A 26,707-nucleotide genomic window follows, 5' to 3' on the forward strand; every position below is an offset into this window, starting at 1 on the left:
TCATTCGTTTGTCAACAACTTTACCAGATGCCATCTTCTTCATATTAGACGCTGCTACACTTGGTTTGTCCAAAAATGTTATCCTAGGGTGCATTTATGTTCCCCCTGAAGGGTCATCCCGCTATACTTCTGAAACGAATGGTATTGAGTTGTTGGATAATCAAATTGTTGAGCTTAAAGTCAAACACCCAGATTGTCATTGGTTACTTATGGGAGATTTCAATGCTAGAACTGCACAGGATTACGATTATATCATCAATGATTCTACTGATTACATCCGTTAGCAACAGATAGCTATGAAGAAGATACTTTGATAAGACCCGTTCTTCAAAAGATCCTGTAGTGAACAGATTTGGTAGAAGGTTATTAGAGCTTTGTCGTGATCATTCTATCCATTTTCTAAATGGAAGATCTTGTTCTGATGTTACAGGCGAATTTACTTGCATTGCAAATAATGGTAATAGTGTTGTAGATTACATTATAGCTTCTACTGATTTATTTAAGGAAATCAGTGATTTTTGGGTTGATGATAACAGTATTTCAGACCATTTCCCTTTATGTTTAACTCTGCCCATCAATCTATTGTCTAGAAATGAGACGACAGATTTGGCTTCATGCAGTAATTATACACGTTTTAAATGGGACAAAGACAAGGTAGGCTCTTTCGAAACAAATATTCATTCACAAGAGGGACAAAACAGGACTAGACAAGTTTTAGAATCTAACAGACGAGATGTAGAGGAATGTATGAGTAGACTTTATGATTTTGGCTGCTGAAGATTATAAACAAGAAAGCAAACGGATAATTGGGAACAATATAAATAGGAAATCGCGACAAGAAGCATGGTTCAATAAAGAATGTCAAACTGCAAAATATAACATGTACAAAGCACTTCGCCAGTTTAGAAACTTAAACACAATAGAGAGTTTGAATGTATACAAAGATCTAAAGAGAATTTTCAGGTCGGTATGTCGGGTCAGCAAAGCAAATTTTAATAAACATGTGCGTGACACTCTTAGTGCCGAAAGCAGCACCAGTAGTATCTGGCAGCAAGTAAAGCGCTTTTCAGGTGTTAGGTCACGTACTTGTGAGATATCGCCAACTGAATGGCTTCAGCATTTTAATTCTGTTCACAATCCTGTAAGACAGAAAAGTAATTTTGACGCTACGGTAGAACATTTTCTAGACAGTTTTGACTTTGGTGACAGTGTACAAAATACTGATCTAGATGTAATTCGTAACGGTGACATTACCGTCACTGAGATCCAAGAAGCACTGTACAAACTCAAATCAGGTAAATCACCAGGGCCAGATGGCATCCCAAATGAGTTTTATAGTTCAGCTAAGGACACTCTGATACCTCTTTTGCATTTTCATTTTCAATGTAATTTTTGATTCAGGGGTTTATCCCAAAGATTGGTGTAAAGGGATCATTGTTCCACTGCATAAGAAAGGCAGTCAGATAGACCCTAACAATTATAGAGGTATAACTCTGCTAAATTCTCTTGGAAAGACCTTCACTTCTATTTTAAATACACGCTTGGTAAAATGGGCAGACACAATTGGTTGTATTTCCGATTGTCAGGCGGGATTCAGAAGTGGTTTCAGTACAGTTGATAATATTTTCAGTCTGCATATTATGATTCAAAAGTACCTCTGTAATTCAAAAGGTCGTTTTTACTGCGCTTTCATAGATTTTAGCAAAGCTTTTGATTCCGTAGACCACAATTTATTACTGTACAGACTTTGCTTTGAGGGAGTAAGGGGTAAGATGCTATGTATTTTAAATTCAATGTATAGTGAGCTGAAATCATGTGTAAGGGCTGGACAAGGCATCACTGATTATTTTCAGTGCTCTGTCGGAGTCCGGCAGGGTTGTATGCTAAGCCCTTTCCTTTTTCTCTTTTTATAAACGAACTGAACAATATGTTGGAAAATTCGGGACATTGTGGTATACAGATTACTCAAGAATTGCACGATTTGTTTTCCCTTTTGTATGCAGATGATGTATCTATTTTCAGTGATACTCCAGTTGGTTTACAAAGACTACTTACAGTACTGGAGTCTTTTACTAGCAAATGGAAACTGTCAGTAAATATGAGCAAATCACAAATTATTGTATTTAGACGTGGCGGAGTTTTGAAAAAATCTGAAAGGTGGTTTTTTAATGGGGAATGTATGAAAACGGTTAGTTATTACAAATATCTTGGTTTAATGCTTTCCAGTAGGAATACCTGGAGTAAAGCTACATCAATATTAGCAGATCAAGCTAGGAAAGCGATGGGCAACATTTTTAGAATGATCAAGCACACTGGCAGCTTGCCATTTAAAGAGTACTTTAAACTTTTCGACGCTATGGTTCTGCCAATTATCACATATGGGTCAGAAATTTGGGGTTACACACAATACCATGTTCTCGAATGTGTTCAATTGAAGTATTGTAAGAGATTTCTTGGAGTTAAATCATCAACCCCGGACGCCTGTGTGCTAGGTGATTGTGGCAGGTGTCCTATTTTCTTAGTCACTCAGAAAAAAGTGATCTCATACTGGTTAAAACTTTTAGAAATGCCACAAAACAAAATAGCAAAGCACAGTTATAACCTTACGGTGCGGCTAGATGACAATGGGAAAGAATCCTGGGCAACGCATGTCAAAAATATTTTGTTTAACCATGGTTTGGGGAAGTTTGGTTATTTCAGGGCCGGGGGACTTCAATAACTTCCTAAAACTTTTCGTAATCAGAGCAAGTGATATTTTCAAGCAAAACTGGTGGTCAGAAGTCTGTACCAAAGATAAACTTCGTCTTTATAGAAATTTAAGTTAAACTTTCTACCAGAAGATTACTTATTTATTGATATGCATATGAAATTTAGAAGATCAATTGCTTGTTTGCGGAGTTCGGGTCTTGGTTTAGAAATTGAAGAGGGTAGGGTTCGTGGTATTTCTCCTGAGGAACGCACCTGTAAGATTTGCGATTCGACAGAAATTGAAAATGAATTTCACTTTATATCTGTCTGTCCCCTTTATCAGAATTTAAGAGAATCCTATTTACCAGTCTGGTCATATAGACAACCTTCAATTGAAAAATTTTATTCTCTTATGTCATCTGATAACAAAGTTGTAATTTCAAACCTTGCTATATTTGTGTACAAAGCTTTTAATTTGAGAAAAGAGTATTTTTGAAGTATTGTATTTCCTTTTCTTCTTTTGTTTTTTCAATGATTTATTTATCTCTGTGTCTGTTTACTGTAACTTATTTTCTGTATATTTTGTGATGTATGCGATTTGGGCCGGTGGCCTTCTAGAGCAATAAACCATATTATTATTATTATTATTATTATTATTATTATTATTATTATTATATCTTAGCTCAATTAATGGTTTCTAACTGATGTCTTGTACTGTGTCAAGGGACAAAGTCGCTCATTTTTTACATTATTTTGGTAATTTAGTTTCTTTTGAAAAATTATTTATGTTTTCCTGCTCACTGAAATGGGTTCAATCTCAGGTTAACAAAGCTCAACTCACACCCTGTACAAGGACATAATACATGATTACTCCCATCATTTAACTTTTGGTATGTACCAAAATAGTATATAGTGGTATTCGCCTGTTATGGCCATGTAGAGGGTGTAAGTTGAATTGTAACAACTGGCGATTAAGCATATTTCAGTGTGCAGAACAACATTAATAGTCTTTCAAAAGAAACTAAAATTACCGAAACAATGTCAAAAATGAGCGACTTTGTCCCTTTAAATAGTTCTTACACATACAAAAAAAGGGAAAATGAGCTGTGTTTCTGAGAATATTTGCGATTGTGAAGCCCTTGAGGAGTGACACGTGGTCAAAAGGACAGATATGATTTCAGCCGTCACTTTTTTAAACTATGAATTGAAAAATTAGTGGGGAAACATTTTGTATTTGCGATGACTAGGACGCGTGATGATGATGCCATATTGGATGGGTGCTTTTCAGTTAAAAGAAATGAAAACAGTAAATTTTGAAAACGTATTGATAGAGTGGAGAGGAGAGGGGTGAAGGGCAGATGAGAGTCGAGAAGGGAAAGAGTCTTACTCTTTCGATAATGTAAACCGTGATCTCCTGCTAGTTGTGCATTTAAGTGAATCCATCCCGTTTATTCCTGAGGATGCGTCCCTGGGAGTAAAGACTCGAATACAGACACACTTTGATTAAATGTGCCTATCAGACTCAATTTACGTTTATTGTTGTGTTACAGCAAAGAAACACACTGATGTAAAAGAAATCGTTAAATTCTTTAAAGCATGGGCGATTACATGGACATAAACAAACCAAATATGACCTGAAAATATACCGGATGGATGTTTCAGTTTATGTTGTAATATACTTTTCTCTCTGATATTATCCCCTTGAATTCAATTGCCACTTCATTAAAATTGTTATGATCAACATCACGAGCAATATTCATTACGTAAAGCTTGATTTCAAAACAACGTTATGTACACATATTTGTAAATAGCTGAAAGGAAAATGCTAACTTTCTGTTTCTGTTTCTTCCATGATGTCATGGTATTATCACATTGTGTAGAAAGTTTCCTGCAAGTTTTAGACGCCAAATAGGGACAGCTCATAAAATATGAAATTATCTTTTGTCTGATTTGAAAATGCAAAATCTTCATTAATAGTCCCTTTAACATGCAAATGAGCAGTGCCAATTTCTATTTGAGCTTGAAATCTGCCAGATGGTTCCTTGATTAACATTTGGAAGCAGATCAATAAGATATTGTAGTATCACGTTTCCATACATTTCAGAATATTTTTTGTACTGCAAGTTGCCTGTAATGGAACACGTATCTCACAGATTTCATTCACACTGTTGTTCATAATGAGGAAAGTCTCATTCCCAGGAATGGTAGTTGTTTTCCATTATGTGATCAAAAGAACTTGCATGTAAAAAACCTCTTATTGTTTGCATTTGCACAGATCGATATTACAAACATTTGTTATCTTTTTCATGGTCACAAGAAATAAGACAGACATTTAGTGTAGCAGTATCATAGTATATACACACAAAAGGTTGTAATTTTCAGCCCCTTCAAAAACCAAACATTGATAATATATTCGACAGATCTTTATGGTGGCATGTACTCCAATGTGCTGACCCATGATACAACCTAGCTTTTTATCCTTTTAGGATCAGCATTTATTCGGTAAAATGCGCAAAGCGGAGTACGTATAATCCAGCTATGATAGGCTTCAATTAAAAGTATACTGTCACCTGTTCCAATTTTGCCACAATTACCATGGGAAGAGAAAATCTAAGCAATCACAGATTTTAAGCGGGTGGCCGCTTTTTAAAAACAGCGCCCTCACATGGGCATTTTGAATATCAAGGAACGCCCCCTTTGAACATATATGGGCATATTTAGATTACAGGTGACTGTATAACGTTAAAGACTTTGATTTTCAATTCACAGATAGAAGTCTTTCGTGAGTGTAGAGACTTGTTCTGACATTTGCTTGTAGGCGTTACTATCGCTGTGTGTCCTTTCAGCGATCAAACCATTTACAGACGTCAAAATATCAAGTAGGTGATCTCTTCGGTAATCGCGTTTGATGACTTCACATAGATGATGCAAAAACCATGTTCCTTGATCTTCATTCCGATATGCTCTCGTCCCTGAAACGAAATAATATTACTTGAAGTGTATGGATATGTTGGCAAAAATAACAACTTAAGTATGGGTGAGAACTCGTCATGTATCTCTGCACGAGTTGTGAAGCTTTTATTTGTTCGTACTTCTTTCTGACTGTCCAATATTCTAACCATCTGCCCATCGAATCAGTTCCTTCACCATGTAATCTCTGTTCCTTGAAAGACTTCAATCGTTGCACAAATAAAACACAAGCATTGTTGTCGCCATGAACGGTAGATTGTTTTTGAACAGCCATGCAACACAAATTAACAGTTGTGATGGCTTAAGATGCTGGGTTATTTCTTACTCATCATACAGCTCCTTCGATCCGTTTAGCTGTATTTAAAGCTGCATTAGCTTTAACTTTTACTACATTTTCCGATATGCTTGTTCTGTTTGTAAAATAAGATTCTTGTACTCCGAAAGCTATGTCAAAATAATGTTGGTCAAACTTGTCAAAACAGCATGTATATGTATAATATCCGATAAGTGTCAACAACTGGAGGTTAACCACAGAAATATATTTGTCAATTATAAAATTGCGTATTCCAAGACTTTCTCAGGAAGAGTCTGATCTCTGTGAAGGTTTGATTACTTTAGATGAAGCATGGAAGCTTTGACAGAAATGCCCAACAATAAAACGCCAGGCAATGGCGGTCTCACAGCTGACTTCTATAGACACTTTTGGCCTTTACTCGGCAATCACTTAGTGCATGCTTTAAATCATGGTTATCAAAAAGGTGAATTCTCAATATCACAAAGACAAGGAGTGATCATCCTGTTGGAGAAAAAAGGAAAAGACCGTAGATACATCAAAAATTGGAGACCAGTTTCACTACTTAATGCAGACTATAAAATTGCCACAAAATGTTTGGCTAATAGGCTACATAAAGTGTTAACGAAGATAATACATGAGGCACAGTCTCCATTTGTTAAAAAAAGGTGTATAGGGGATGTGATAAGACTGATTGAAAGTATTATGAAATATACAGTTGAAAAGAGACTACCTGGTCTTCTACTTACTATAGATTTTGAGAAAGCATTTAATAGTCTTGAATGGAAATTTTTGATAAATTCATTGAGTTCTTTCAATTTTTTTGGAGAGTTTCATACAATGGATAAAATCGCTTTACAAGAATATCTCTAGTTGCATAATGAATAAAGTACATCCACAGGGTATTTCTCATTGGGCAGACGTGTCAGACAGCTAGGGAGACTGTATTTCCCCGGCTCTTTTTATTCTGGGTTTGGAATTAATTGTTTTTGATTTCAGATGATTAATGACATTAATTTTGTACAACCAAAATCAGAACTGTACTTTGAATATGAATTTAAAATCAATATTGACAACTAGAACGAAATTTATCAACTTCCATTCAAAATAACTGTAGACTCTAAATTGAGAGAGTTTCAGCTAAAAATATTACACAATATCCTATATACAAATGGTAGACTCAGTAAAATGAATCTGCCCACGGTTGAGAATGCTCGATGTTCTTTCTGCAAAAACAACGAGGAAACTTTACTCCATATTTTTCATGACTGTCAACATGTACAATAATTTTTGGAGTCATTTTTATGTTATGGGGACAAAAATTAAAATTGAGAAAAATACCAAGAATATGGCAAATCATACTAGGTGATCCAAAACTTTCTGTTTATTGTGAATTTCCTACTTCTTATTGGTAAATGGTACATTTATATCTGTCGTAGTAAAAAGGAACTACCCTGCTTTATAGCATACAAAAGACTTAACTCAGTACACAAAACTGAGTTTCACATTGCCTTTAGAAAAGAGAAAATGTCTGCACATAATAGGAAGTGGGGACTTTACAGTTCTAATATCCACCGAGACCCACGCACAACAGGAATGACACATGATAATGATAATGTATGATGAATGTTCAACATTTTATTGGCCTCTGTAATGTAAGACAATTTTTTTTTCTCAGATGTAATAAGGCATGTATTAAAACGTTTTTGATAACTCCAATAAAAGAAATGAAAAATAAATAATAAAATTGCACATTGCACCGTGTAAGCAATTATACTTTGTATATTTCAACATGCGCTAGAGAGAATAACAAGAGAATGTTTTCTTGTTTTATATAACAAAGAATGGTGAAAATCTTCTCAAGAGTGAGTTCCTTATCACCTGACCCGTCACTGAAATCAGTGTTGTGTGTACGTGTATTCTTACTCACCTACGCTTGTAGCATAGGCTACCAACATATCTGCATTGGCTGGTATTGTCCTGATGCTTATCTGCGGATCGCCATGATCCACAACGGGAACCGCTGCCGCTTCTTCAGGCGTAGCATCGGACACGTCCACACCTCGCCCATGCTCTGTACCGCGACAACACTGGAACAAAAACACTTTCGGTTTCCCAGCCATGCGCCTCAAATTTTCGCCGTTGAACTTGTTGATGATGGTGTTGAACTCGATAAGCTGTTTGTCATTTGTCATAACTGCTTCCTGCGAATTCAAGTTAGTAATAAATATGTCGATACTATGTAAACAGTAAATGTCAACGTAAACAAATGCGAGAACCAGGAATTCAGGAATACTGTACAGCTTTATCATCGAGACGCTGCGTTGAGGCGTCAGTTGCCTCTTACTATAGTTGTCTGTCAGTACAGCTTGTGATGAGCCGCAACTGTGTGTCACTGCTGGTTTAGGATTACGTAATGATAAAGTTCAATAACTTTGACGAATCCTGCGTGTGGTTGAAATCATAAACACAAAAAGCGAGAGTTCTTCTACCATCCTTTGTTGCAATATGGTAAAAAAAAACACGGATGCGCTTTTAAACTTGAATGGCATGCCAGGCATACGGGGGGCATTTAATTTCGTGTTTTTTGCCTGAATGGAAAATAAATTAGGTAGCACAGCAATTTAAAGTTCTTTTCTCTCGGCAACCGATATAGCATCCGATGATGATACTACAAAGCACAGAGTACCATAGACAGAGTGGCAACCGCTATTGTTTAAGGCGTGAAGCGGTTACGTAAGCAATCCATGTTTGCCTCGCCTCACGAAGCTCTTGGCTCTCTTTTCCGAAGAGTGCCGACCATGCACCCTTCGGTAATTTTCGGATTTTCACCAATTGTTAAGCGAAAGTATGTTCGACAAAGTTTGTGTTGTTGTTGTCGTGTGGTGCTGATCGGAATTGATGTGCTGGCGAAAACGGAAGTGCTTTGAGCTTCAGGAAAGTGGGTTTTACCGTTTTAAAAATTCCTCTCATATTTTTATGAATATATAATGAGTGTGTTTGAACCAAATTTGAAAGTCTTTTATACTGTCTGGTTTACTCAATGGTTACGGTCAGTCATACTGTCTTTTACACGTGCGTCAAGAAAGGACATGTTTATGAAACTGCTGGCGTGTTATGTTTTGATTGGCGTGAAGCAGTGTTTCTGGCCTGAGAGCTCACAAAGTAACTATGGTTGCTACGCGACTGGCAGTACGATGCCATCTCGTCGTATGTTTCGCATAATCTCGTGTAATTATCAACCACAAACAAAACCTCCAAAACGTTTAACACCTTTGAAGCTCATTTTAATATGAAAAGCCAATAGTCTACCGAGACGACCATGGAACAAAAGGCATGCAAGTGTTGCCACTCTGTCCATGGTACTCTGTGTACAAAGTCAGTAGCTGCATGGCTGGCTATTCAGCGTTAATCGTTTAATTCCGTCCTGTTACTAAATCAGTGAATCGCCTATGGTGACGTGATGGAACATCAAAACGAAATTTTTTATTTTCTAATTGCTAAACTGAAAATGTGGTACAGAAATCGGTGGAAAATGTTAAGTTTGACTCACCTTGCGGCCATGACTACTTATGCAGATAAACAAACTGCAGTATTCAACGCCTTCCTCCTCAGAATCTCTTCGAATTTTCTCTGGTATGAAATCTAAATGTTTAAGAAAGGCTTCTTCATCCAGATTGCGACTTGGCTTCAGCACTTTGTAATTTAAATTTTCAAATGTCTCCTTTAGGGCAACTTCGTCAAAATGAGATCCTAGAAAGAGAACAAAGTTGTGCATTACATCATATCAACTTCAAGTGGTTTCGATTGCATAAATCAGTAATACAAATAGCGTTCGAAATACTCTGCCATTTACATGACTGCGAAGTAAAAACTTTCAGCAAAATTGACACAAATTTATTTATTTATTTATTTGTTTATTTAGTCATTCATTTATTTATTTGTTTGTTTGTTTCTTTGTTTGTATGTGTACGTTCGTTCGTTCTTTATCGTGCTTATTAATTTATACGTAAGTATACATTATGGTAGTATGCGCCTCGAAAGTGAAAGACCTCATAGCCTAGGATATAATCATATTGTATTGATGAAATGATTGCAAAAATATATTTTAGAGTTTATCATTGCAAATAAATGCAATCTACACTCGAATATAAACTTATATTTTTATTGAATTGTGTTTGTTCCTTTGCATAAGCTAAAGCACAAGCTATGCCATTAAAAACAACTCTTCCGTTCTATAGTGTTCAAAACTAAAAAAATAAATAGCCTACCCTGTCTTCCTTCTGTAAAATTTGTTATAATAACGACAAGTCCACGTCCACGTGCGTACTGCTTACGTCTACGCTTGGTCAACGACATTTCGTTCCACGATATAGCGTCATCTGCACGGGATGAAATGAAGACAAAATGAAATGTCAATACACAACAAGAACGATCAATGTTCGCATCACAGGGTTGCATTAAACAGACTGTTACTGTATAACTATAACCCTGAAGACATTTTTGTATCATTTTTGTTCTAAAAAATATGTACTCTATATTTTTCTCCCTCAACTAAGTAGAAGTACAAACGATAATGCTAGAATACACAAGGCATCGATTCAGTTGTCCACAAGCATTGGACGTAACGCACATGCAGGCTCGGTCCTAAGCTGACAAGTTGAACGCTATGGTTATTTCAAAATAATAATTTGGGGAGAAAAACTATCTATTTACTTAGTTATTTGGCTTTCCTTGATCACATGTACGCGTTAGTTATATTGTGCATGGGTTTCGCGTCCACGGCCGCTATAGTCTGCCACATTTACAGTTATCGCTGTAATTTCGCGATCAACGCGAGAGTCTAATGAAGTTTATTCCTTCAAGATTTGATATTTATAAGCCCATAGACATATGGCAAGTGTAGAGCAGAACAAAAAACCGATTTTACGAAAAGAAAAATAACATTGAAACAATAAAAGTCGTAGCTAATGGGATTTAAAATCATTGAAAAGACAAGGTTGCGATGAGAAGTGAAACTGAAAACCGGTAACCGTGGAAGAAGGGATTCATTACAATATCAGCGCCGTCATGTGAAACATGTGCTTCTGACTCTACAATCAGCTTCGTACCCGTTTCCAGGTCGAGCCCTGTTTACATCTATTACCCTATTTACCATTGATCTAACGACCCTTTCGCTCCGTGACCCCAACTTACTGGCTACCCTTTACTGACCTTCGCTTCTGGAAATTGCTCTTATTGATTTCCTGTTGTGGTTGCTACAGTTTCGTTTCATTTTCTCGTGTAATACTATAGTATTAATCGGCGTTTGTTGTGTCAGTATTATTCGGGAAACTTTCGCTTTGCCACGCTTGTGGCAACACAACTGTATTCAAGGGAAATCAATACAATACACTGAAGATAGAACCAGTGACCGAGCCATTTAGCAGTGTTCAGCGAAGAGTATAATGTCCTGCTTCACGTCTCCTATACCCTTTTTCATGCACGCTTTAGAAATACGTGTAGACATGCTCTGCTGCCCTAACTCAAGTGTACCTATTGGGGTCTCCAAATGCTGTCTTTTTCGTGGTTGCATCAACAATGGCTTTCATTGAGGCACAATCAAACTGTGGTTGCCATATATATAACAAAAATAGTGGGAAATATCATCAAAAAATATCATCAAAAGTTACATCTATCCACTGTCCCTGGAACAGCGAATTCTTGATGATTGTAAACACAAGGTAGTCTGCGGTAACAAAGTCTATATTTCTCGATGCGACACCAGCAGAATATGTAAGATCTTGGCATAAATCAACGTTGACATCTCCATTAAAAGATCCCCAGCTTTGCATGCGTTCGAAGATGATCGCAATGGTGGTAACACTGGTATGACTGATACAGTACATCCTTCATACGTGAGTATTTAGGTGTTAATCTATCTCAGTGGTGTCGGCTATGGATCTGCCGGTCTGATTTGACTGTACAGTGATGTAATGCAGAGGTCATAGATATATTTTGACGGGTATTTTAGTAAGTGCAGCACCTAAGTTAATTCTGTCTACATGTAAATATAATTTTCTAGAATAACTGCACAGTCGAATAAATAAATAACAATCAGTGCTACCTTGGTCTTCGGCAAAGACAGCACTCTGAATGCCGGCAGCGTCGAGTGACCCTAACCCCGTATCCGACAGTGACCCCGATGACCTAGAGCCACGACCATGCAGGACATTCACATCTGCAAAAAAATTGTTAAAGCGAACTTATCAAAGTCGCAAGTATAAAGGCATCTCTTTCGATCCCAGGATCAAATTACACCAATCAATGTACGATGAATTTTTAGTACATTGAGCAAAAGCAAGACTGAACATACATCTGTCGGATCCATAATACCTTCATTGCCATGTCCAATTGTTAACAATGTTGAATGTTTCATCAGTCAACACAAACCACACGTTTCCATAACGATATGGGAATTTTAACAGTTTTAGAAAAGACATACGTTACTGTACTATGGTAAGATTAAATCATCACATAGATATATGCGTGTTTATAGTGATATATCCCAAGAAAGTACAGGCATTTGCGCGTAGCCAACTGGCAACTCTGGTCTGAAGGTATTACTGGTATCGAAAGCGAAAGACTTAAACTTATGCTACAACTTTCCTCAATGAATCAAGAATAAAAATCAGGGGTTAAAGTTTAGTACCAGAGAAATAAATTACCCAAGATCTACCGATATTTGAAATTCAAAATGGCTGCCATCCCTGTGTTAACTCTGATGAGGAAAATAAAATTTTCGACTTGCGAAAAACTAAAATTTTCTTACTCAAAGAGCTTTGAAATGAGCCCCCACGAGTGGTAGATTAGAAAAGAATTATAAAAATTTTGAAAGTCCGAAAAGCTGTCCCCGAGACGCATTCTACAAAGCTTTGTTGTTGATGAAGTCACTCTCTGAAGTTAGAGTACAATAAGAAAACGCACTTGCAACTATTTATAGTCAGCACACGTCTGTGAGGACGCCATAACGGTCATTCATTGGAGTTGGGGGACTATTTTTTGAAATTTACATTTTGTGGCGTCAATATTTTGTCTTATTTCTTCTTCTTCCTGAAAACAGTTACACCATCGTATCGGTGCGCGTGAACACACCTGGATCACAATCTTCGTGTCATTCATTGTACAGTTTATGTAACAAAAATTGACATAATCTAATACGGAAGCTTATTGAAAATAAATATAAAAAAGAGGCTTTTGCATTATTTTTGTCGGTGTTAATGCGCGGCATTATTGTCATTTTAGGTGATTTGTAAACTCCCCGCAAATACATCGAAAATGGTTTACATTTCAGACAGTGAAGGCATGGCGATTATTTAAGTAGCATGTGATTAATAATAACAAACTGACACTGTCATTCAGATCCTTTTTATTTGATAATTAATTTAAATACGAATACCTATTTCGGCATAGATTTTCGTTCCCCAAATAATGCAAACGACAACTGTAGGTCGAAGCCTTTGTTACCTGCGGTAGAGTGCATACCTTAAGAGTCAACAAAATGGCGGCAAAGGTTATATCAAACCACAAAGGAACAAAAAAACTCACTGAACTCACTGCAGCCTTGTGCTTTTTCTGCGATCTCGATGTCATGTACGAGCTTGTGAAGATCTATGTCGCAGAGCATCTGCTTCAATTTTCCATAATTTCCAGGTCCTATGATGTTCATCCTTTCCAGCGCGTTGAACACGTCAACAAAGTCTTTCATCCTGGAAAGCTCTCCGTCGCGTAGACCTTCAGGCCGTGCACGGATTTTGAATTTTCGGAGGCTATCTTCTGTAAACTCCCGATTCAAGTCATTTTTCAGTTTTGCGTGACTTGCAGGTTCGTGTTAGGCATATTTCAATTGTATTTTTCCGGTCGCTTCCACTAACGGACGGCTGAGATCAATTGTTTTTCATTTAAGTAACGATAAGATATATGGGTCCGCAAATATTCCTAACTGGCTTCGCTACATTGTCCAGCGCCCTCAACCAAAAAAGAGAAGAAAAATATATATAAGATGGCCTAGGACCGCCGTTGATTAAATGTGTAAGTTTAATTTTTTTTTTTGTTTGTTTGTTCGTTTTTTGTTTCGGTAAACCATCAAAATAAATCTTTTGATTTATAAACACACTTAAGTTTGATTTTTAAAAAACTGACAAAATCATATGAAAATGTTTTATTATATGATTGATAGAAATCGAAAATATGCACATCCACAAAGAAATTAGTGCGAAAACGATCAAAAATTCTGAGATGAAAAAACTTTGATTTTTTGAATGTTAGACAAAAAAACCAAAAGACATTACGAAAAAAGGGAGAAGAAAACACTCAAAAAGACAAGTTTGATTATTTTATAGGATAAAAATAAATTTAAAGCAAAGAAAGAAATAGAAACAACAAAGAAAAATTGGATTTCTTACTGTTATAGGAATCAAACCAAAAAGATCAAAATTCAAATGAAAGTAAAAGAGAATTGAAAGTTAAGTAAACTGAAAACGAAAATAAATGCATTAAACTTTGGCAGAAAGCTGCTACAGTGTACAAGCATGTTCATCGGCTCTGAGAAGCATACCTCCGAGCTCCGTCATTTTCTCTGAGCTCAGGCACTGTCCGGTTTGCATGGCTTGTTTAGGGCGGCGTAGCATGGTCCCTTTCGGAGTGAGCAGCCTTGGCTTTGGCAGGGATTCAACGCCATACTTGGCTAGCGAAGTTTGAGCTCGGGACGAAGGTTAGTTATTCAAGATTTTAAGAATTAAGAGACGAAATTTGATGTTGATTTAAAAATTATATGAAGACTTGTTGGACGTGGCTTCATGATCACAAGCTCATTTGCGTATATAATTAATTGTTGTAGTTAGGTTATATATTAGAGATGAATTCGATCAGACTTCTAAGGTAAATTAATCATACATGTACCTGCATTTACTTGTGCCGAAAGTTTAAAATGATCATGTCATACTGATTATTAGCTCATTTGCGAGACTGCTGAATTTCTATAAAAAGTGTACACATCAAACTGAAATGAATGCACAGAATTTGATCTGACGTCTGAGGTACAGTCACCATACTTAGCTCCAGATAAGCTTTATAGGCTTCAAGTTTGATGAGTTTGATACATGACAAGAGCAACATTTTCATATTTAATAAACTACTTCAGTTGGACCGTTTATCAAAGCTGAATTTGATCGGACTTCTGAGGCACATAGGTATTACCTTGTCTCAGTTATGCCAAATGTACGTTGGTCAGACGTATTTTTAGGTCTGCCGATCAGCCTGACAGATTTATAGTAGGCTCTGATGAATTCCTGTAATTAGGCTATATACCAATATTCACCGTACCGAATTTGATCAGACTTCAGAGGTACGTCACACTGAATGAATTTTCTGCTCAGATTATGATCATATTATAAAGTTTTCACACATGTGCCGTGTACGGACCGAGCACACTACGGCAGGGGGCGAAGAGAAAAATGGGGGGGGGGGCACGAAAAAAAAGAGTGTTCTTGGGGTGGGCCATGAAAATTCCAGGGAAGGTAAGGGGTGGGCCACCATGACAGACAGAGAATATTTTTCAGCATTTTTGTTCCTTGTTGAAGCTGGAGTTCCTTGTTAAACTTCTTGTAGCATGATGAAATACCAAGTCTTAAACCTCACAATGCAGTTGTTATGTGTAAAATGAGCAATATTATTATTAAAAATTGACTTCATTTGTCAACAATAATAATGGTTGGTAATGATACAGAGGCTAGGTTGAAACTGGTTATTTCATCATGCTATAGGAAGAACTAGAATACGTAGTGGACACACAGGAAAAAAAATACTGAAAAAAAGGAGAAAAAAATGGCATTAATGGGTCTTTTATAGTTAGCCCATGAAGGACTATTCCAATGGCAGACTGTCATTACAGTGGAGTAACATTGAATATCTTGGGTAGTCATAGAAAGGCAGACACTGGGTTGTGGAAAGTGCATTGAAATCACAATGGTCATGTTATACATATGTTCAAAGTGTGTTCTATTTTGATCTCCTGCCTTGGAGTATGCATCATTTGGAAAGGTATTGAGGGTCAGTAGCTGTACATAATTTGGCTATTTTTTAGTATTTTGTGTTCTGTGTGTTTCACTTGAAGTTCTTATTTTACTCAGAGTATGATGAAATGCACAATATTGAGCTTGTTAGACTAACTTGGAGATGTGCAGTGAACACTGTCATCATTAAAAATAATTCATGTCTAAATCAATGCTTCAACTATAACAACTATAACAGCACTGAATGAACTTGTAGATTGTTTATAAGGTATTTGGTAATTTCATCATTCTTTGAGATTAAAATAGCACAGCACAATACTGAAAAGTAGCTGTAGGTGTTACAAGTAGTAAAGCTTGAACATATGTTATTTTGTTTGTTTATTATTTATATATTTATTTGTTTATTATTTATTTCAAGAATGCAAGAATGTTGTTTTCACTAAAGCATATATTAAAAGTTATAAGGATTATATATATGTGTACAACTTTGTACCTATGTAATCTTTCTTTTAGGGGGGGGGCCACAAAAATTTGTTGCCGGTGATGGGGGGCCACTAAAATTTTTGCTGTAAAAAATATATGCACCACATATTTTCTCTTCCAGCCCCCCCCTGCCGTTAATTGTGCTCGTTCCCTAAACCTTACTTTTATTTAGCATTAGTTTCCTTGAAATTTGTTTACAACCACCCCAGCCCCGTCTTCGCATCAACACATGCCACCTTTTTTATCTTTGTTGCCCGCATCGGTTAACTTATCATAACGCAATATTCATTCATTCTCATGTCTGAAAGGGGTTTTGGGCGAGTTCACGTGTGTACAGGATCAGTTAACATGTTGATTTTGTGTAGTTTGAACCCATAATAGTTAACATGTTGATTTTGTGTAGTTTGAACCCATAGTTGTTCGTGGGCTGGGTAGTCTGCTCGATCATGTCGATAGCCTGTTCAGTGCTCTGCACTCTAAATCAAATTTTAGTTGCGTTACAGAGTGCAGAGCAGGCAATCGATTGATCGAGCAGACTACCCAGTCCACGAACGCCTTGAACCAGACGTTTTTTACAAGAAAATACTATGGCGGGATCCAGGAGAAGGGTTGCTTGCAGGTCATGAATTTCGCCCTCTATGTATAGACAAGTTTTTGCCATCGGATCAGTACTTGGCCTGATTACAAAAATGTATTAAATATGTAAATGCACTTATAATCAGCATGTCAGGTTCATCAAACTTTCAACAGAACTAAACCTGTCCAATATACTTTTCAGACTTTTATCCGATCAAAATTTAGTCCAGTCAACTTTGATATATAAGGCCAGAGAAAAGAAAAATCTTGTTCATCGGATTTTTTGGACCAAGTCCCAGGAGCGGCGAGCGAAATTTTTTTTTTTATTTTTTTTAGGCCGAAGGTAAACGCGGTTCTCTGGCATTTCTGCACAGATGCAGACAAGGCAAGATAACTGTTTCCCTTTTTACCAGAAATATCTCAGACAAGAAACACTGATACTGGTAACTGAATTCAATACTATATTTCCCAACAATAAACGATGTTAGTGTTTGCACAACATATTCTGAGTATTCTTGACCGCAGACATCCGGGAACTTGCGGTTTTTCACGTCATTTTTGCGTCACACTGCCGTGACAACAAAATATTGAAGTGAGGATTTTTCAACCTTTACACCAGTATTCAAAGTTTCAACATTATGTCAATGATAAACATTAAGTTCTGTCCTTTGTCACATAATTTCTGCATTGTTCACTGTCCTGTATAGCCAAATCCCTATTCACCTCACTCGCGTGCGTGAGGTGAAAGTGACGTCACTCCGCGGTCAAGAATTTCAGCATTCTCTCAGAATAAAACTGAAATGTACAGCAAATCACTGAAATCCAACAATTCAGTATTGCCCTTTAATATTGTCCTGGTGGGACCTAGCATCTGAGTTTTTTATTTTACTTTGGCCCCATGTTTTGGCCTCTTTACCACTGTCTCTACACATTTTACACAATGGTCTAACAACACTTTACTGTGATCGGAGTGAAGTTATATACCGGTAGTCATCATTCAGATCGTACTTTAACATCGACGCAACCATGTGTTTTGTCATTGCCGTAAATTTTATACTTTCGATGCAATTTTCATTCAATCAGATGCACCGTCCATCTGCTGTCACGATCTTGTTGAACAAATTGCCGAACGTAATATCAGGACAAACACTGAGTAGCGTCTTTTGAACTAACTGTTGGCCATCACGTCCGAATGTTGGCGATCAAATTAATACTCATGATGTGACATGTACTAACCTTTACAAAACGAGGAAATGAGGAAATAAGAATTTGCCGCGATCAAAAAAAAAAAAAATTCCAAATATGCCAAAGTAGAAGCGGCGATTCCGATGAACAATTTATTTTTCTTCTGGCCTAAAGGTAATCACATATCTTCATTAATATGCGAATGAGCTCATAATCAGTAGGTATTAAGGGAGCCTTCAGTAATTACAGGGAGGTGGGGCCGGGGGAATTTCGCGCACACCTGTACCGTAAAATGTGACCCTCCCCTATCCGCCTGTCTAAAATGTGACCCTCCCCCTTGTCCGACATTCTAAAACTTGACCTTCCCCCAACCACTGCGGTATTCTCCCAAGGAATAACTGAAACAGTATCAGCTAATTTACATAACAGTTGGTTCAATTGTTATGTTAGGGACAAATTACAGAGGGGAGGGCTGGTGTTTTTGGAGGGACAGTCGCAATTTATCACGCAAGAATTTTTGAAGAGATATGGTATTTCATACATTTGAGGGAGGGTCACCATATTTTGTGCAACTATAAGAAGGCAAGATGTGGCTGATTTAGTGCTTCATCCAAAAATATTAAATCATAATACATGGAGTCTATCAGGCAAATTATTGACAATTTTCCCTCACAAAACATGCTATATCTGTATATCATATATGTTTGATAATGTATTTAAATGTACTTTGCTTGAATTGGAAAGTAAAATGTGCATTTGTGTACAAGAAATTGATTTCTGAATTTCATCTAAAAAGTTGGTTCACTATCCATGGTGTCTATGATGAAATTATGAATAGTTTTTCCAATACAAAAATAGGTAAATCTTTGCATTTGCGTACTCTTGATTATTGATATTAATGTTCTTGATTAGACTAGAGTGGTTACAAGTCCATGGTTGTGTAAGAAATTTGATTTTGGAATTTCACTGAAATGTCGATTCACTATGCATGGCGGTCTATGATGAAACTATGAATAATTTTTTTTCAGTACAAAATTAGATAAATCTGTGCATTTATGTATGCTTGATTATTTACATTATTGTTCTTGATTAGACTAGAATGGTTACAAGTCCATGGTTGTGCAAGAAATTTGATTTTGGAATTTCACCGAAATGTCGATTCACTATGCATGGCGGTCTATGATGAAACTATGAATAATTTTTTTCCAGTACAAAATTAGATAAATCTGTGCATGTATGTGCGCTTGATTATTTATATTAATGTTTTTGATTAAACTAGAGTGGTTATAAGTCCATGGTTGTGCAAGAAATTTGATTTTGGAATTTCACTGAAAAGTTGATTTACTGTACATGGTAGTCTATGACAGAACTATGCACAATTTTTTCCGATATAAAACTGACAATATCTTTGCATTTATGTACATTTGATAATTGATATACACTTTTCCACCTGTTGCATATGTTTTTGTCTCTTGTCTTTTATCAGTTTTAACTGTTCAAGGTGTTTAATGTAGGATACCACTGCATCTTCTTTGCTTGTGAAACTTGTGGATAATGTGTACGTATATTGTTGGTGATTTCCTATTCAGGAAATATCACACGGACAATCAAAGTTTTGGCCATGAAATCAGCTTCTGTCAAAGTGACCCTCCCCCAAGATAGGTTTATAAAATGTGACCCTCCCCTTGAACTGTTTTCTAAAAGTGACCCTCCCCCCCCCCCCATTCCCTGGCTCACCCCCCTGTAATTTCTGAAGGCTCCCTAAAAAGGCTAATCAAATAGTTACGTTGTACACGATTATACAGATTAAATTTACGTAGAAAGGCAACTATGCTCTTCGCCATTTTAGCTCGTGTTCACGATAGCTATCGCATGCGATATATTTCTGTCTCTATACATGTTTGTGCACAGTCCCTCCCCGGTCTGTACATGTGTCATCAGTATCTCAAATATGCAGTGGCCGATGGGATTGACCTGAAATTTTGAACACATTTGCAGTTTTGAAGTGGCGAGAACTGACCAGGTTTTGGTAAGTGTATTTAGCATTACGATAAAGTTTCCAACATCAGTAAATTTTGCAACGCTAGAAATCGATAAGAAAGCCATTTGTGCCATGAAGCCTTATTGTGAAAGAAACGGGTTATACCATGAACAATCCGCTCCTGAGGGCGTTATACAAGACAGTTGTTTGCTTACATCATGTATATATCTGTTTGTCTGTTGACACGACATCTCAAGAACAGTTCATCTGATCAGAATCAAATTTAGTAAATAGATTTTGTTTAGTAACAGCAAGGTCTGATTAGTTTTTGGTGGATATAATACATTTAATTAATGTTTATTTGAATAATTATTTGCTAAGCAATCATATATTCTCAGAATAAGAGCAGTGGATATTATGACTCTTGTTACACATGTTGATAAAAGACATTTGATAGAGAGCAGATTTGGTCATCTGCCAGTTTCATGTCAAAGATATTGCTCATTTGCATGTCTACTGTGAACCAATTCAATTCGAACTTAGGGGACGTACATCTGGATCAACTTGACCAACATTGACGAAACGCTATGTGAATATAGATGCATTGATGTCACAGAAGTGAAAGTTATTAAGCATTTTTACATCCCCCGATAAATAATTCCGAAATATTCTTTCAAATACTACACTGAGTTAGTGTGGAGTTGCTATATAGACACACACTAAAGACTTGCAATTATCACATTGTTTAGAAATCATTTTTTATTTGGCATATTTAATGAATAAATTGAGTGCTCGCGGGAACCTGTGGTGCACAGAGTTGAGTAACTTGATAACAAACAAACAAACGTGACGTGGAAGAGTAAAGATAGAAGATTCACAGGAGAAATGAAAGGGACACATGTATGGCCAGCACCACAATGCTCAGTCCCTTGTACACTTGCTGAGAGACTAACCTGTCTAAATCATAATTTCCAATGAAAGGCATTGACCTAAAAAGACCTGAAAATATTTTTAAATTGAAAACTGTTCATTTTATTCAAGGTCATAAAAGTATTCAGAATTGAAATAATATACCACACAATCATACACCACTCATACAAAGTACTGTACTACATATGGCTTGAACCTCTTTTAGCTGTAACTTTAGATGTCCTTTGTGTTTGTAGGATAAGATTTCATTGTTAGACGAAAATATCACATCTAAATGCTCTGTGTTCATCTAGTCAACTTTCTGTATGTTTGTAATGTCTCACATTTTATTAAAAGGTGAATTTTAGCCAAGACTGGAATTTATTTGTTGACAAGAAAATTGCACATTGAACAAGACATGCTGTGTTGGCAAAGCACATACATTGTCTTTCGGTATACTACAGGGAGTGGAGGGACTGTGCTCTGGGGAAGCAAATAAAGAAACTGAGCAAAACGCTGGTAAAATTAATCAAAAGTATTGTCTCTATTTGCTTTTGCTATTTTTGTTACTTTTGTGATGTGATGTAGGGTCCCTGTTGACCACAGTAGCATTTTCAGGTCATCGTGCCATTTCATGAAAATCCTTGATGATGGGTTTTAAAAAACTGGCAACAAATACTTACAAAGTCATACTTGTTTATTCAGTGTGTCTTTTGAGAGCAGAAAATCAATGAAGTTCAAATTTGATGGAGAAATCATCAATTTATCTCAAGATAGAGCCTGGTGTTCCACTTAACTTAGAGGAAACTTTAGCCAAACAGTATTTTCTTTTTAACTTTGTGTCATAATTCCATTGGATGGCCAGATTTGGTTTGTTCAAAGTGCAAACACTGTATATTGCCACATGTATCAATTTTTAAAATAGGCACTGTGCACACAAGATGTCTGCAATCAAAAACACGACTGAAGTTTAAAATCACAGAAACTGGCTAACTGATACACTGCTGGCAGACATGTACATGTACTTTCTCATTTATATAATTATGTTAAGATCCGATCTTTGCCAATATTACACACACATGGTTTCTTCATCTTCAAATATGAGCATGACCTAAGCTCTGAGGATGAATTCAAAGCACTACAAACAGCAGTGCTATCAACTACTTACAAAATGTTCAAACTCTATTCTCACATGCATAATAAATAAACAATATAACTGGCAGATGCCAAGCTAAGAATAACCTTTGGCCCAGGGTCAGTGTTGTCAGGGCAAGAGCATGGATTAGCAGACACAAACTTTTGGATACAAACTAAAAGGGTTTTCCTGAGGCTGCTAGTTACATAATCTATCCTTGAATCCCCTTGCCTTGTTACCCATGATTAACCCTTATCCTGCCAAGTTCATGTGTCACCATCAGGTCAAGTTGGTTAAACTAGTGAAACATAGCATGTCTCATAAGGCGCATTTAACAAATTCTTGAACATTTGAAGGCCCCTACAAACGACGATAACATGAATATGATTTTTTATCAACTAAAACTGGTGTGGGTGAAAATACATACAGATTTGGTTCAATGTCACTTTATATTACATGCCTTGATGTGAGTGCAAATCAGTGCATTGATTTGAATAGCAACATCCAGGGAGTTAGCGGACCCTGTGAACTATGCACTGACCAGTTTCAATGGTTACCTAGTCTGGTGATGCACTTCAATGTTTTCAATGTCAAAGAAGACGCTTAACGCTAGATGTAAAATATCCATGAGCGCACTGCTATTTTGACTTTCGTTAAAATCTGTTTCATGCTGGTCAATAATGTTAAAATTGTTTGAGAATGTCCTGCATGTAACTTAATGTCATATAGCATTAACTGTGAAGAGGCATGTAATCAAATATTATTGCCTGAATACATGGGTTTATGTGCCCTCGTAGACTGAAAGATCCGTCGCTTGAGGGCGCTCTGTGTGCGGTGAGAGGGGGGTGCAGAGAGTGCCCTCAAGCGAAACCGCACACAGAGCGCCCTCAAGCGACGGATCTTTCAGTCTAGTGCCCTCACAGCAGGAGACAATTTGCCCTACTGGCGTTTGGCAAATTCTCACCTGCTCTTGGGCACATAAACCCACGTATTCAGGCAACAATATATAATACTGACTGGGCAGATAGGGAAGTGATACCTCTAGCAGGTAATGGGTTACTGTGAAATGTTTTCTTTGTCCACTGAATCTCACTCTAACTGCTTTAAATATTTTGACAAGCCTAGTATGCAGGGTCCTAGGCAATATTATTATCAAATTATTATTTCTATAATTATTAAATATACTTCAAATATTTCTGAAATACTGCAGTTTCTCACTGCTGTACTAGGTGCAGTTTGGTAAATAAAAAGAAAATATGTGTAACGATATTTTCACTTTGAGTCCAAAAAACGAAAGTGTGTTGAAAGACTAACATGTTGATAGATAATGTGGATACAACATAAACACTAAGCTAACTCTATATTACATCACTTCTACAGTACAGAACTTCCACAACCATTGCACTGCGTCGTTTCTGAACACACAGTGGCACACTATGCAAGAGAGGTCATGATGCTGTATGGTAAACAATACAGTGCGCCACCACATGACAGGGTAGTTCTAGAAAAATTTAGTCTAGAGGAAAGCCTCTATTTCTGTTAGCTCTTACACTTATTTGTGTGTAAAAATATTGACAAAGAGTTACATCAGCCGACTTGAGAATAAATTACTTCAAGTGTCACAGACAATGAAGGCTACCTTAAAAAACTAAAAGTGGTTTGCTATAATAAATAAGACATAATTTGAATATTGTATTCACTGATGCAATGTATGAGAGATTACACTGGTTCATGCAGATAATAGCACACTTGATTATCTGAGTAATAAGTTCACAGGTGTGCGTCCATACTTGATAAGTCTCCAATCAACATTAATATTTTCGAGTTCACTGACTGTAGATTCATACTGAGGCACCTTGAGCCCCTGCACCCGATGAGGATGAGGCAGACTTGTGTCTTGACCTTGATGATTCATAGTTAGAAAACTGTGGCATAGGTGGTAGGAACTCTGCTTTGATCTGGGCGGCCATCTTGGCAATATCTGCATCAATGTTCTCATACTGTCGAACGGACTTGATAAATTTTATTGCACCTGAAAAAAAAGTGTAGGTTTGGGATGATAACATTATTGTTTTGCCGTCTTTTAGGAGAGTTGGGATGTTTTAACTGTTATTTTCACATCTCATAAGCAGAAACATAGATAAAAATGTATGAAGTAAAGTTAAAACCCTAAGAGTTGCACTGTGTGCAGAAGGTACATAAAATCACATCTGTTGACAGGTGTGCTGTTACCACCATACAACATAAGTCCTGGTCTGTTTAAGGTAGTATGCACCACAAAAGTGAAAGACTTAAACTTTAGCTAAAGCTTTCCTTCATGAAACTTTCAACCATACTTTTGCTAAATCGAGAATTAAAAGTCAGGGCTCACTGTACAAAGTTTGGTAATAGAGAAAACAAATTACCTGACATTTAAATGGTATTTGAAATTCAAATGGCCACAAACCCATGTTAATGCTATGAGGAAAAATAAAGTTTTTGATTTTCAAAATACTGAGACAGTAAAAAGTTTTCTTTTTCCAATAGCTTTAAAATGAGCCCTCACTAGTTGTAGATCAGAAAAGAATTGTAAAAATTTGAGAGTCCTAATATCTGTCCCCGAGGCACATTCTAACTTTCAAAAAGTAGTATGAATGAAATTACACCTACCATCCCCATCTGGTGAGAAACCATACTTTTGTGTTACTTCCTGTTGAATTTGTGTTGTTACGGGAAACACAATTTGCATCATCTTCATCATATCATTTCCAGCGTTATCTTTGGCTTCTTCCAACCTCAGTTGATTTTCAGGAAGTTCAAAGGCAGCAATGATATCTCGCAGAGCAGCTACAATTTAACATTGAGAAGAATATGATAATTATGTAATGCTGACTGGATTGAGGAAGATCATGGAGGTACATGTACTGCCATCTTGCTAGTATCTCTATGATAGGACTAGTAGCAGCTTGATGAATCGATACAATCATTGAAGTCTACTTTAATATCAAAACACGGTAGCAAATGCTTTTGGCTGGCTGGGGGGTTATTTTCTTACAATTTTGTGATCCATAATAGGAATTGGTTGAGAGACAAATGAAAGCTATAGTATTCATAGGCTAGCTTGGCTACACAGGTCGACTTCAGCTCTGGCCTATTTGACAATTCGTAACCCACAACATAGAGTACTGGTTATTTTTTCAAACAATGCCCACGGCTTCATCACCTTGAGTTCAGTAAATTACGTGTAACTGGGTGGACTTAATTGGGGCGACCCGTGTAGACCGACGCACGCAGACTAACTAAGTTCGTAATTGATTGGTTCGGGGACTGTGCGCGAGTATCTATTCGGGGATCCCCGACTAGCCCCATCGATTTTGGTCGGGAGCAGGGCGCCCATCACAGCCTGCCGACTGTCATAAGTGTTGACATGTTGCGCTTGATAGAAGTCGGCACGATCCATGGGGAATTCGAAGGTAGATTAAATTATCCTTACCGCTTAATGATTTGTCGCCTATATCAGCATCCTAAGGAAGCACAGAACCTATTATAGGTGTAAAATACGATGTGATCTTGCACCTACCTCTAGTTTGCTCCTGCGAAAGATAGGGTTGTTGTGCCTGGGCCATTTCATTCAATCGACTGTATAGCAGCACACGACTTGAAAGTGAATTACGCCAGTAATCACCAGTTGTTTGAGCCGATTATGATAACTGTGCCTGCTTCAAATCGGTGAGACTACAAGGCAAGTATTTTTCAAACCATTCGGTCAAGATTTTTGCCCTCGCAGTTATAAATCTGTAGTATACATCCGTGCACTGTATATGGACTTGTCATTTATTTCGTCCGCGCCGGGGACTCTCGCAGACGTTTGTTTGATTTCCGGGAAAATCTTTTCTCACGAAGCCCTCTAAGTGTAAGAAAAATTGTAAAACGGCGATACCAGGGTTTATACAGGGCCCCATATCAAGCAGAACAGGCACTCTTTTCATTTAAGAATGATAGCAATTTTATCGAATAAAGTTTATCTCTGATATGATACACTGATTGACTCATCCACACTGCACTGGTGTTTCAAACAGCCAACTGCAACATTACGCACTGCGGATAAGCTTGCGCGTAACGTGAGTAGGGATGGTTGCCGGTTGCACAGTTTTATTTTGAACTCACGCACCACCGCACTCAAGGTATGCGCTGGCCAGTGTCACGCGCAGTGCGATCCAACAAACCCATCATCATAGAAATTGGTCAAACCTTTAGATCCAAATTGCAAAATATTTCCTCGGAAACACAGAATTGCCAATTGTGTTATAAGCAGCCGATATTAGGCCTACTAGTAAGTTTAGGCCTACTGTAGCCTAAGCTTTTAATGATAAGGGATGGTCAGTTTCTTCGGCCTGGGGGGGGGCCGGTGGATTATTTTTTGCCGACGTCAAAAAGTGGCTGACCCCCCCCCTATG

The 26,707-nt window shown here is 37.2% G+C and overlaps 2 protein-coding genes across 2 annotated transcripts; both read right to left on the reverse strand.

Moving 5' to 3' along the window:
• Positions 1-4,186: 4,186 nt before the first annotated feature.
• On the reverse strand, positions 4,187-13,816 carry LOC139114620 (caspase-3-like). The gene is made up of 6 exons (XM_070676440.1): positions 13,538-13,816; positions 12,057-12,170; positions 10,222-10,332; positions 9,504-9,703; positions 7,881-8,154; positions 4,187-5,660 (listed from the first exon to the last, which is right to left on the reverse strand). Exons 1-6 carry the CDS (start codon positions 13,695-13,697, stop codon positions 5,452-5,454), a joined length of 1,068 nt encoding a protein of 355 aa, XP_070532541.1. The 5' UTR covers positions 13,698-13,816; the 3' UTR covers positions 4,187-5,451.
• Positions 13,817-21,235: 7,419 nt separating this feature from the next.
• Positions 21,236-26,110, reverse strand: LOC139114621 (protein C10-like). The gene is made up of 3 exons (XM_070676441.1): positions 25,831-26,110; positions 24,921-25,097; positions 21,236-24,303 (listed from the first exon to the last, which is right to left on the reverse strand). The coding sequence occupies exons 1-3, from the start codon at positions 25,874-25,876 to the stop codon at positions 24,113-24,115; spliced, it is 414 nt and encodes a 137-aa protein (XP_070532542.1). The 5' UTR covers positions 25,877-26,110; the 3' UTR covers positions 21,236-24,112.
• Between the last annotated feature and the right edge of the window lie 597 nt (positions 26,111-26,707).

This window comes from Ptychodera flava, chromosome 16 (genome assembly GCF_041260155.1).
Source record: "Ptychodera flava strain L36383 chromosome 16, AS_Pfla_20210202, whole genome shotgun sequence".
Taxonomy (NCBI): Eukaryota; Metazoa; Hemichordata; class Enteropneusta; family Ptychoderidae; genus Ptychodera; species Ptychodera flava.